At 38.0% G+C, this 13790-nt stretch overlaps 1 protein-coding gene across 8 annotated transcripts in view; it reads right to left on the bottom strand.

Annotated features, from left to right (window-relative positions):
- Positions 1 to 13790, bottom strand: part of ATP8A1 (ATPase phospholipid transporting 8A1) — a 221078-nt gene that overhangs the window by 73457 nt on the left and 133831 nt on the right. For all 8 annotated transcript variants that reach the window (XM_070612924.1, XM_070612928.1, XM_070612931.1 and 5 more), the window contains one exon: positions 10624 to 10688. In XM_070612924.1, coding sequence (XP_070469025.1) covers positions 10624 to 10688 — 65 coding nt within the window. The remainder of the gene's footprint in view (positions 1 to 10623; positions 10689 to 13790) is intronic.

Here is a 13790-nt window from a genome sequence, read left to right as displayed (position 1 = left end):
AGGCTACTCCAGATCTTTTCTTCTCAAAATTCCAAATTTGGCCCCTGTCACTTCAGCAAACATCTACCTGCTTTACTGAGAACATTTATACTAAAAAGAATTCTCTCAACTTTCCTCTCTTAACATCAAAACTGCCCTTTACCTAATCCTCCCTAATTCTTGAGTCAGGGGGAAGAACTGCCTTCTTTTCTCACCTCTATTCCTCCCACTTCTCTCTTGCATCTTCTTTCTCCCCACTGTCACTATTTTTTTTTCCTTTAAGACTACAGACTAAAAACAAGGAACAAATAAACCAAGAAACGTCCCCTTGACTCTATTTTTCCTGAGTCCTCCAGGTGACAGGAATACTTCCATCTTTTGGATTCTCCAAATACTTGTTTTTATTTATACAATGTAGCATGATGTATAGTAGCTTATCTATTTGTATGTCTACTTCTCTTTGGGATTCAGGCTCTTGATGAAGAGATGAAATACAATGAATAAAAGCTTGGTAATGAGAGAATAATCAAATCATTAAAGATTAGAGAATATCTTGTGGGAAGTCATAATGGTTTTCTCATGTGACTATTTTGAGGATTGTTTTCTGCTGCTTGTGGAACTCCTGTATAATCTTGGATACGTTTAATTAGAACAATAAGTAAAACATTAATGTGTTTATCCTATTATAGAGGAAATGGAGAACAAAGTGGAAGTTATGATCCAACATCTACTTCTGTCTCAAATAATATAAACAGTCTAATGAATAGAATAGATGTCTAGACTATACTTAGTGATCAAGCCAGGTTGTTTAACAGTAGGCCAATGATAAGTAAACAATGTTTATTTGGTTTATACGAAACATGCTTGGAAAAGAAAAAGAAAGAAAGATGGTTAGTACATAATTAGGCCAAGTAGAATTTCTCACCAAGATAATTCTGACCAGAAAGCCTTAATAGTTCCATGAGAATCTTTACGGTATAGTCTGGCAAAATAGATAACATGTTCATAAAACAACAACAATCTTTAAGAAATCAGAGACTGGCAGCTTTATGGTAATCTTTTACATTACTTTTACATGACCTTTATCAAGGAAACCCTTGATAAAAATCACAGGGGGCAACCATGACAATGAAATCTGACACAATTTTATAGTGAAATAAACAGAAAGCCCTGATTTGTTTGGAAAGTATCACAGTATGCAAGACGTCATTTTCATTTTGGCAAAAACTCTCCTTGGATCCGTCTAAAGAACCGAAAGGCCAGATGTGCAAAGAACATGTTAGGCCACCTAAGAACTATGTTTTTGATGGCCCAAAATGCAATGTAGCAGAAAGCACCTGCATAAAAATGGCCCTTTTCAGCTTCTAGCCTTTTGGTTTTCTTCCTGCTTCCTTTCAGAGGTTTACAGGACAAATAGTCTTACTTAGGAACACATCCAAGGAACACCCTAGCGGAGAATGTGAATATCCCTAAGGAAAGGAAAATAAAAGCCTCTAGCCTCTGATTAGAAGACTGGTTAGCTAAGTCCAACCAGCAGAGACGAGGTGAAGATTACAGAGAAACAGTCCGACATGCAACACCTAATGGTCGTGGCTTCCACACCTTGCTCTGGGGCTCCAATTACTTATAGTGACAGTAAATAATGTGCGATCACTCATCTATATCCCAGAGGGTGTCATCAGCAAAGCTAAGTCCAAACAGCAAAAGTTAAAGGAAGAAAGTATATTTATACTTGTGTAGTTCGAAGCATATGTTGGTGTTTTGGTCTGAATTCAAATAAGCACATGGCATTTATATTTATTCCTGGGAGTTTGTTAAATGTGTGCAGGTCAAATAATAAACGTAACATTATAAGGAGGATTCCATTCCCAGAAAAAAAAAAATCAACATTCTGAACTACACTTTGACTTTCAGACACAACATTTAACAATGTATTTCATTGTTCTTGGATTTGTTCTTTTCCGTCATGAGTTCAACCCCAGTTAGGGGAAATAAGCATATAATTGGGCTAATGATGAATCACTTTTGGAAGAAACACAACTTCCACCCTTGTCAGAACGGCCTTAAGCTTATGAAGCCTGCACTTTGTACTTTAGTATCAGCACCGCAGTTTTCTGTTTTCACTAACTTTACTAACTCTTGAAGGCAATAATATGGTATCAGAATGGCTCGGGTTGAATTGTTGCTCTGCCATTTATGGCTATCTTTCTTCAGGCAGGTTACTTAACTCCTCTGAATCAAAATTTTCTCATTTGTAAGATTGGGTTAATATCTGTTTTGTAGGGTTATTGTGGTGATGAAATGTGCTAACTCTACTTCTGAGTCAAGTGCCTTCTCCAGTGCTTGGGTCAGAGTTGACACCCAAGGAAGACTAGTTCTTTCCCTTCCTCTGACATTAGGTGTAACAGAGGTGCCAACACATGAGGAGGAATGGTCTGCAAACTGTCAGACACTGCACAACATTAGTGCCATCCAAGTGGGATATTACTGAGATAATTTTAAGTTTCCTTTTGAAATCTTCCAATGGCAATTTTATTTCAATCTACCTTTTGACTGCTAAAATTCAACTCTACCAGCTATTACTTCTATAGAAAAAGTATCTGGAAACCTATTTTTCCCACAGTTCTAGAAAAGATAGACTTATCTTTTCTCAAATGGCACATAGCTCTTGGTACATGGTAGGAGGACAAATATTTATATAACTCAGACTGTTTTTCTTTTCCCTATTAATTTCTATCTCCAACCTGATATAACTCCAGAGGAGAACAGCTTGAAAGTTACAGACTGATTTGGTGTTTCTCTTTTCTGATTACGTGTTTTGCATCGATGACCACATCAATATATATGCTACACTTCAAGCTTCCATAAAGAATACAAAATTATATATATATATATATATATGTATAAGTTACATAAAGTAGTACTCTAAGTTACATGAAATAGCACTATATGCAAACGAGCACTTCATAAATACCAGGTTTAAGGTAACTAATGATAAAGAAAACACAGAGGAATTGTTTTGCTAGCTTGTCCTTCAGATATAACACTACCAACTTAACTTCTTAGGTACCGATTGTTTTTAAAAGCACAGAAATAAATATTCACTGGGGGGGGGGGTGAAAAAACTTTAGTTTGCTAAGGGTCTACCTTTTAAAACCTACTATAAGTTAATTGAAAATGTCAAATAAGAGGATATATATAAGAATCTTAAACGAATGTATATTTTATTAGCTATTTTGGTGGTTTGCGGCCACACTTCATCATCATTTAAGACACAAGGTATTTACAAATTTATGGCCAAATAATGTTTCATTCTTTCTCTACTTTTACACTCTCCAAATGTTCACACCCTAAAATTACAAATTAACAGAACATTCCAAGGCATTCTTAATAATACATTATGACCATATCAAGTATGGACAATGTTAGCATGCTCTTAAAGAGTGAGTTATGACTCCCATAATAGCAACATGGATAAACCATTGGGTAATACTTATTTTTCGACAATGTGTTGTTGATTCAGTGGAACACTGGACATTCCATATACCCAATGCAACACATATATCAACTACTCTTTTAGCTACTGCAGGCTGTAGTAAGTTGTAAAGAAGGTACGCCTGAGAGTAGAGAAAAACTATACTTATATACACCTAGTCCATTTAGTATGCATCCCAGTCAGGATCACTAGCTCCACTGGACATAGTTTTTGACCAAAAAGCCTTGGTGTTTCTAAACTCCCAGACTATACTAGAACATAACTTTCAAAAACATATTCATACAGAACAAAACCAACATAAAGTAATTTTTCCAAAATGGGTAAGGGCAGACAGAAGGTGAAATCATTAAAAACATATGGTCAAAGAGGTCCTTCAGAATAGCTTAGTGGAAGGCAGCCAAGTGAACGCATTTAATCAATACATATTACTAAATATAATGGAGAGGGAAAGAGACAAAAAAAAAAATTTCCATGCTTTGCTGATACACAGATACAGACTTTCCAGGGCGGGAGTAGATATAAAACACTGTAATTGAGGAAGTGGTCCAATCTCCCAGAAGGGTCATGCCATCTGAAAAAGGTCAAGGGTTACAAAATGGAAGAAAGTAAAAGAGGAAGTTGCAGTGCTGGGTAAATTGCTCTTGGCCCCTGGGCAGAGGTTTGGGATTTGGGATTATGATAGGTTCCATCAGGCAAATAACTGCTTGTGAGACATCTAGTCTCACTTAGGGTACACTAGAGAGAGAGGCAGAGAAGTGCGAATCTGGGTCTATGTTTCAGGTTTGGGGTGGGGGCACGCAACCAAGAAAGCAAGATCCAGGGAAAGGAAGGAAGAGTGAGGTAGGGGATATAATTATATAATTTAAATAGTTTTGTGGATAAAGGCTTTTACCAAAGCCCTCATGGTAATTATTTTAAACCACCACTGAAAGCCTCCTAAACACTTATTTTGAGCTTGTGTTAAATATTCTTCTGTGGCGGCAGTGACTCAAACGCAGAAGGAAACATTCTGGAGAAACTGGGTCGGCAGACATCCAGTCTCTCGGATTGTCTTAATTCAGCCAGGAAGAGGCGGCTCAAAATATACAACCATTTTTTTTTTTTTTTTTTTTGAAAATAAGCAAATTACCAAATCAACGTTTTGGAGAAAGTAACAACCAGGGCCTGTGAGAAGCTGTTACCCAGAACCGCAAAGAGAGCTAACGTTGGGCCCTCTTTCCTAACTGTTTGAACTAATTAATATAGGAATACGGAAGAATCATTAGCTTCTGAATTTTCTCAGTGCAAATCCCAAATGCACACCATTTCCATTATTTCATATGTACATTCAATAAAATTTTATGTACAATTTATGTATTAGTAAAACTAAATATAGGGCCCTTTCCTGCATTCCATAAATGCAGGATGCCCAAGCACCACCATTTTCCAGACGGGTATCCCTCCTTTAGCTGCTTTGTAGTCCTGGTATGAGTGGGAAAGGAGGTAGGGAAAAATCAGAAAATGTAAGGGAGGTTTCCCAGAATGCTTCCTTCTGTGATTGAGTCTCTGCTGCCACTGGAGAAGGTATGGTTATTTAAAAACAACAAGGAAAAACAGCTTTGGACTTAGATTAACGTAGGTTGAAATTTCAGGATCCTGTACTTCCTAGCTATGTGAACTCAAAGTCTCTATCTGTAATTGACACAAACACCGTCAGCACTATAGGAGCAGAGACTAACGTATGCAGATATACCTGTCACATATTAGGCTTCCTATACGCTGTCAATGTGATGGCTGTGCTGACTCATCAAAAGATACGGGTGGCAAAGATGCAACAAAGTCACAAGGCATGGCCTACTCCTCTCAGAAAATTCAACAAGCAAGTGGGCAGACTGGCAAGTGGGCAGACTGCTTAGAAAGCATTTATCTGTAATTCTAGGTCTCAGGGCACTCTTGGACTTCAGATGTTTAGCCAAAAACGAGATAAAGAATATTCAGGCTTGGGAGGAGGAAGAATTTCTCCAAGCAGAAACGCTATGAATTTGAGAACAACTTCACTTAGGGTTCTGCACACAGCCAAGATTACTGAATTTTGGTTAAGAAAAGGGGACACATTTAATTCTTATGAGACCAAACAATGGGTTTGATGGCACTTTTTCAACCACATACTTTGGCTTGTGGCAGACACTGACCTAAATCAGAGGAAAGAAGAGGAAAGGAGAAAGAAAGATTATTTGTTCATATATTATTTTCACTTTTTGCCATGTTTACATTTTTCACTAACCCATTTCTTTCAAATGTAACGAAGTTGGCTTTCTTCACTGAAAGCTTCTTGGAGGAAGCAGTGTGCCAGACAGTATTTGAACAATCATCCTGTAATGGGACATTATGAAAACATATCTTTGATTCTAATAGGGATACTAACGCCTTAAAAGCTAAACTAAGCCCTTAAAATTTTGGGGCCAAAAAGCTGAAACTACTTTGCTAATAGTAAAAGAAAATTCACAATACTACAGCTCCATGCTGGCAATGGTGGAAAACAGTGTGGTTTAAAACCTGCCTAAACTATTTTTCAAACCAAAACAAAATGTATTGTATTAGACTCATGGGACATATCAAGGCAAAACCTAAAGTAGCCCCAATTCTCTTTTTTCTCCTCCTTTTCTGGAGTCAAGTCAATCACTTGTTTATTCTGGATTCCTTTCAGAGGCCATTGCACAGTGGCTGGTTCCCCAAACAGGGAGGTTTGTCTGCATAACACATTTAAGTTGAGCTTAAAAGGGTACAGACGACAACTTCACCATTTATGTATGAATGCCGTATAAGTTATATGTGAAGCTTCCATGATGTTAGAAAATCAAATTCAGCTAGGAGAAAAAGAGCAATCCCATAAAGGGCTTTCTTTTACCAGGGTGTTGAAAAATATATATTCTTATGCTTGTTAATGTCAAATGTGGCTAACAACTCATTGACATCAGTGAGGGGGAACACTGGTATCCATAATCAAACCTAGGTTGGTTTGGGGTCATATTCTCAAATTAAGCAGAGAAATTTAAGTAGTGAGAAGGGCGGCTGTTTAAAATCACCTCTTACACTAGCTGGCAATGAGGAACTCCTCGACTCCTGGAATAATAATGCTAAAAGAAGTAATAATAATGATGATCATGATAACGGTTCATATTCCTTAAGTGCACACTAAACACCGGGCATTGCTACTAAGTTTTTAGAGGTACCATTTTCGGGGCTGGCCCTGTGGCCAAGTGGTTAAGTTGACGTGCTGCGCTTTGGCAGCCCAGGGTTTTGCCCGTTTGGATCCTGGGTGTGGACCTAGCATCTCTCATCAAGCCATGCTGAGGCGGCATCTCACATAGCAGAACTAGAAGGATCTACAACTAGAATATACAACTATGTACTGAGGGGCTTTGGGGAGAAGAAGAAGAAGAAGAAGAAAAAAGATTGGCAACAGATGTTAGCTCAGGGCCAATGTGTAAAAAAAGAAAAAAGTAAATAAAAGGTTTTGTTTAATCCTCACGATAACACCCTAGAGATAGATATTATTATTACTCTTGTTTTACAAGAGTAGCTGGCAGGTGAGACCCAGAAAAATCTATCTGCTTTGACTCTGGAATCCAGTGACTGAGATACGTCCTTCAGCGCTGCTTCCTGGAAGTCAAGTTAACCTTTCATAATAGGATCTGCCTACTAACGCTTTCAGGTGTAAATGTGATTGTCCCTGTAAAGTTCTTGGTCCAGTACCAGGTACAAAAAATAAGTACTTCATAAATGTAAGCTAGTGTTTTTCTTATGGCTGTAACGGCAATGCATAGAACCCTGCAGGGGTGGCAGAGTTCCTTTTCACAGAAAGTCAGAAAGCTGCATTTCCTCTTGGGATCCATACACTACTTTCCATATATGAGGTGCTGACTCCTAATCAGGCTGAATGTGAATGTCAACGGCAGTAGAAACTATCCAGCAAAACGGAGCGCAGATGATCAGCAGGAGAGCAGGGGGAGGGTTTCTCAGGAGTTAAACTTAGGAACACTGGAAGCCTTTTGACTTTGAGTGGAGGAAATTTAGTCCTCCAAGCTCTCTGCATACATATTTACCCATCATTCCTGTTGACTCAATAAGTATGTAGTAAATAATTTTCCTTTCTGCTTCTTTTGGTTTCCTAGGGAAGCCAGACAGTAGGAAGAGGAGGAAAACTAGTAAGAACAGATTTACGATCTAGCTCTACGTCCCAGGACAGATGCCACAACTCTCCAAATAAGAGAGATGCTAGAAGGAGAGACCAAGGTTAAGGGTACATCATGTGAGACTCAAGAAAATGGCTTAAAAGATTACAGTCCCTCCCACATACCCTAGACTTTCCAGATGAGGGGAACGAAATCTTGAGCTATATCAGTGAAATAAGTCTTCAAACTTTTCTACCTTTTAGAAGAAGGCTAGACCATATTGATTCAAAAATACATATATACATATTTGGAGTTGCCTGAAAGTATTTCCAGAGACTCACAGAGTTGGTATGCTATGGGGGATTTGAATAACAGAACAGTCACACTCCTTAATATAACATAAGTCCAATCTGTCCAGAATTGTTTTAGTACATTTTGAAAGACCTTAATTAGACACTGGAAGCTAAAGATAGGTCACATATGAGATTCTCCAGTTCTTAGCTCACATTTTTAGATGTTTCCAGTTTTAACAGACAGACTTTGAACAAATTACTTTATGACAAACTAAAGATATAAACAAGATACTAGAAGAATCCTTGGATCCAGGTCATTAAGTGGAAGGGGTTTCTAAGAAGCTTGTGGGATACTTCCTGACCACGGCTGTGGAGTGAGGGAAGAAGTACAATGCACCCTTCAAGCCAGTAATCTGAAATTCCTGCCTCTGCAGACCCGTAAGGAAATGCCTCATACCAAGATCATCAGAACCCCTAATAAAGTGGTTCAAAGTAGTATGATAGAAAATTATACAAATTACCTAAATTATCTATTGATTACAAGTGTCTAATAGATTTTGATCAACTTTAGATGATTCTTAATGATGCTTATCCATGAAATTCTTACTTTTTAAATTGAAAAAAATATGATTAAGCTTTCTAAGAAACTCTTTTGCTGATACTGCCAACATTTAACAACGGCTTGGTGGGTAACGGGGTCAGAATACCCAGCTTTGATCTCGGGCATCACGCCAGCAGGGGGTGCTGCTCTTGCTAGGAAAGGAGCTGGGAATGGGCAGAGGGAGAAAAGTCCATCAGATTTCCATAGCAGATCTGCAGAGCAAGACTTCCATTTGTTTGTTTGTATTTTCAACTGTAGTTTGGTTTTATATGCTTATTTAAAGATTTTAAAAACTGCTGAATAGCCACTGATTTTTCCCAGGGTCCTACATTCAGGTTAGGGCAGAACTGTGCTTTTAACCACTGTGCTATTTCACAGAATAACTTGAGTACATTCATTAAAACTGTCACTTGACAAAACACACACGCACGATTTATTTCCTAAGACATTATGTTCCTAAGTTTATTACCTAAATGTTAATTATTCTTTGTGCTGATGGAATGGTAATCCCATATTTTATTATTATCAGTACAATCTGAACACACAGGATGCTTTTCTTTTCCATGCCAATGAAAAAATAATGATTTACTTACAGGCATTCTAGCACATCTAATGATTTGCCTGAAATCTCAGCCCTGGTTTTTAGGAGACAAGATCTGAAGGAGCTACGCAAAGTGATGTTTCCCTTCCTGCTGAGAAGCAAATGAGTGCACCACAGAGAGCCTGACCTCAAACAGCCAGATTTGTAAAGTCATCACTTAACGCCCTGGGAGAAAAACCTTCCCCAGACAGCAGGGCAAGAATGCTTGGCAGTCCCGCAGTCCAGAGCTGGACAAATTAGTGTAATCCATTCAGCCACAGTGTTCGCCTGTGATCTTCCACAGCAAACTGTCACCTGAATTGCTCAGGACATTTCTAATCACTTTACTTTTTAAATATCAGATAAGACCGATTACTGCCAAATTTAAAACTCATCAGTGCCTAGCAGAGGGCCTATTAACGAATAAATAAAAACGAAAGTCTTCCAACCACAGGCTAGCTTCTTTTGGTTTATGTTTTAGGATAAAAGAAAGCTTAGTTCACAAAAAAGTATTTCTCCAATAGTAAAAGGCATAAACCACTCTTTTAGTTCCAGAATCATATATGATTCTTCAGGCTACAAGTTGCTCACAGACTTCACAAGAAAGGGTAAAGTATCACAAGGATTGTTTTGAGATCAAGTAATTAAGAGATCATCATTCCAACTTAAAAATCTGAAGTCAAATAGTTCTCACACATAATTCCTAGTCTATACTTGACTTCTAAATATTTGCCTCTTCACCATCCCTTCAACACAGTTGGCCTCTCAGCTTCACAACATCCTTAATTATCAGGTTTTCTCTGCTATGCTCTTTGCGTCACAGTGACTATTTTAAGCAGTTGTATAATCACCTCTCTCCTGTTCTGTCTTCCACCTTAAATTACAAAAAGCCACCTTTACTTTAAAATACTTACAGGTCATTTGACCTACATAATTTTTGCTAACTTCTATTTTACACTGTATATCTAACAAGTCTTTCCCAAATATAACTTCATGTGATCACAGCCATGAAAAAAGACATCCTAGAAATTAATATTTCAGCCCAGAAGTTAGGACATTAAAAAAACCCAAAAACCAACTTTTCTATTAGGACTGGTTATTGTGCGTTGTTTAATAGCTTTCACCAATTTTTTTAAAGAAGCAAAAGATTAATACTGGAAGCTAAAGCAGATATTAAATGCTTAATATATAAAATACCCAGATAGATATGAATAAGTTGCAGTCAGTCAGCAACTTCCAGACATAGCGTTTTTGTAAAGCAGCTTTTTTGTCTCACAACATTAAGCAAATCATTTAGCAATTTCTTTTAGCTGTCACAGACACAAAACTGGATCTATTTACATCAATGTGGTTCAAAATAGTGCACATTATGTTACAGCACATTATGTTACAGAACAATCATAATAAGGTATCTTTTAACCTCTGGAAGATAAAATATTTCCACAGCTATCTGAATATAAAATAAAATACTATAAGATGATTACATTATTAAAAGATTAAAAAAAGATAATTTTACTTACATCAAGAGAGTCTTCATTTATAACAATCATTCCCATGTTCTTCCTCAAAAGTTTGCAGGAGTGTCCTATGTCCAAACATAGAGTAATTAATTGATATAATTAATTTCTTTAGAGAGAAGAGGTGAAGATGTTAAAGTAATAATACTATAAAAATATCTAAATTTTATCTATTTTATTACATAATATTAAAATTTTATCTATTTTATGAGGATGATACCCAGCAGCTGTTTTCCAGGTTTGCAGGCAGTTAGAAACGAAATGTTCTTTCTTGCTATAGGAGGGATATGATACAAAGACAATAGCTGTCTTGATAAATAAGTATGGAAAGAGATTGTTGTAATGATTCTCAATTTCCTGAAAACTACAAATGTACATGGAATATCCATCATGCTGACCAACACGAAGAGCAGAAAATGGGCCGATGGTTGATTCCGGGGAATGGTGCAAGAGGGCTGTCTGGCTCTTGGACCACTGATTCCACCACCGTCTCTCTGCCATTGGACAGTCATCACATCCTCTACTTTCCTGCCCTCTCTTGCTTTGCTGTACTTACTGCAGGGCAAAATCACCCACTGATTAAATCCAACTCTGCCTACTCTGCACCTGTTCACATACAGCTGAATATGGCTGGACAAAAACAGGCAACCCAGCTGACTGGTCTCCCATTTAAAATAATGCCATCACATTTAAAACAATACCATCTATACTCACTCTCTTTATGATCTCATTGCATCCCTGGTTTTAAATACCACCTCAATGTCGACCATTCTAAAATTCATCTTTCCTACTCAGACCGTTTTCCTAAACTCCAGACTCTCACATCCTAGTGCCTACTTAATAGCAGACACTTCGGTGTAAAACAGGCAAAGCTTAACATATCCAAAAACAAGCTCCTGACTCCCCTCAGAAAACCTGCTCCTCCTTCACTCTTCCCCATTTTGGTTAATGGCAACTCCCACCTTCAGCTGCTAAGGTTAAAAAAGCATGGAGTTACCCCTGAATTCCTTTTTTCCTCTCACACCCTACATCTAATCTATCAGTCAATCCTGTTGGCTTTACCTTTAAAATATATCCAGAACCCAACCATTTCTCACCACCTCCACTTCTGCCATCAACGTCCAAGCCAACACCTTGTCTCACCTGGATTAATGTCTAACAGCTTCTTCACTGACCTCTCTGCTTCCACACTTGCTTCCCTTCAAGTCCATTCTCAGTCTAGCAATCAGACTCATTGTTTTCACAGGAAAGTCAGATCATGTCTTTCCTCTGCTCAGAACCATACAATGGTTTTCCAACTCGCTTGGGGTAAATGCAACACCCCATCCAAACTGGGCTCTGTTACACTGCTGACCTTCTTCTATTCTCCCCCTTGGCATTTCTGCTCTTTCTCCCTAGAACAGAAGACAGCCTCCCTAATCATCCAAGCGACGAGCTCCTTCTTCTCTCTTAGGTCTTTCCTCAAATGTCACCTTCTCAGAGAGGTCTTCCTGACCTTGTTCTGAGCAATGCCTTATCTCACTTTCCTGCGTTATTGTTCTTTATAGCAATTATTGCCATCTAACACACTAGGTGTTTTTCTCATTTACTTTCTCATCTGCTTCCCTGAGTAGGAGCTGAGCTCTAGGAGGGCAGAGATTTTGTTTTATTCCCTGCTTTTGCCTGGCACCAAAGGCACCATAACCATTTGCTGAATGCATGAATCTTACCTACCTTTTTCTAGGAACAGTTATGGCCCAAGATTCTAAAAGTTAAATGTGATGAGAAACCACCACCATATTCTTCTTTTCATAGGATCTTTCATAAGGGTTACATATCCTGGACTATTTTCAAAATTGCTTATTTTCCTCACATATCACTCTTTACCACCATATATTCTCCCTCTTTCTGTAGTCATTTGTTCTGTCATATTTGTGTTTTTCAGGTCTCCCAATTCTAACGCATTCTGTATTCTCGCACATTTCCTTTCCATTTCGTCTCTTACACCAGAGATAGTTTTTATCATCAAAGTTAACAACTTGTGTGGCTTGTAGATTTAAACTTCTACTAGTTAGTATTTTCTAAATATTCATTTTCCTTTATTAATGACATCAATTTACTATAAACTTGTAGTTGTTTTATATTTACAGAATACTGTGATTACTAATACTTTTAAAAGGGATATTAGCTAAATGCTTTTTAGATAGATGATCGTAAAAAATGACTTTCTAAAAATGTAGTTTCATGTTGTCAACACCTCTGAAATGGTTTCTCCAACTCTGAGAGAGTTTTGTAAGTAATTCATATCATTAATATCCAGAGATGGAATCTACGGCAGGGTTTACAGTGCTCAGGGAACTTACTATAACTGAATTTAGGGGGAAAAAGTGCTATTTTCTTGCTTATTATTGGTACTATAGGCCTCTAACACCAAATATCAACTTTCTCCTCTGTTATGGATTGAATTGTGCCCCCTCAAAATTCAGATGTTGAAGCTCTAACCCACGATGTGACTGTATTTGAGACAAAGCCTTTAGGAGATAAAGTTAAATGAGGTCATGGGGTGGGGCTCTAATCCAACAGGACTAGTGACCTCACAAGAAGAGGAAGAGACATCAGGAGGGCGCATCCATATGGGAGAGGCAAGGCGAAGACAGAGTGAGAAGGTAGCCATCTGCAAGCCAGAAAGGGAGGCCTCAGAAGAAACCAAATCTGCTGACACCTTGATCTTGGACTTCTAGCCTCTAGAATGGTGAGAAAATAAATTTCTGTCATTTAAGCCACCCAGTCTGTGGTATTCTATTACGGCGACCTGAGCTGACTGATACAAGCTCTTTCCAAAAAACTGGAATTAACTGTAGGATGAATGAAAACTGGCAATCTTCTTACTTCCCATTTCAGAAATAACCTTCGATCACATAAACAAATGTCAATACACAAGCCTGCCATAAGCCCAATCAACAGACTTTCACAGACAACTGCAGAAATGCTATCTATGTGTGTCAATTATGGATGGAAGGTGGGAGTGGGTACAAAGGTGAGAGAGGGCATTATCTGATTGCAAGAGCTAAAGTTTGGCTGTAAATATAACCACTGTAACTTTAAAGGGGTATTGGGGCTATGAGTAAAGAGATAAGCCCAATAATACTACCGCTATGGAAAACTCAAAATACCAAATCTTTCAAATCTTA

Source organism: Equus przewalskii, chromosome 3, assembly GCF_037783145.1.
Source record: "Equus przewalskii isolate Varuska chromosome 3, EquPr2, whole genome shotgun sequence".
NCBI lineage: Eukaryota > Metazoa > Chordata > Mammalia > Perissodactyla > Equidae > Equus > Equus przewalskii.
Note: the sequence above shows the minus strand (reverse complement) of the source record. Positions and strands in the feature narration are given on the sequence as shown.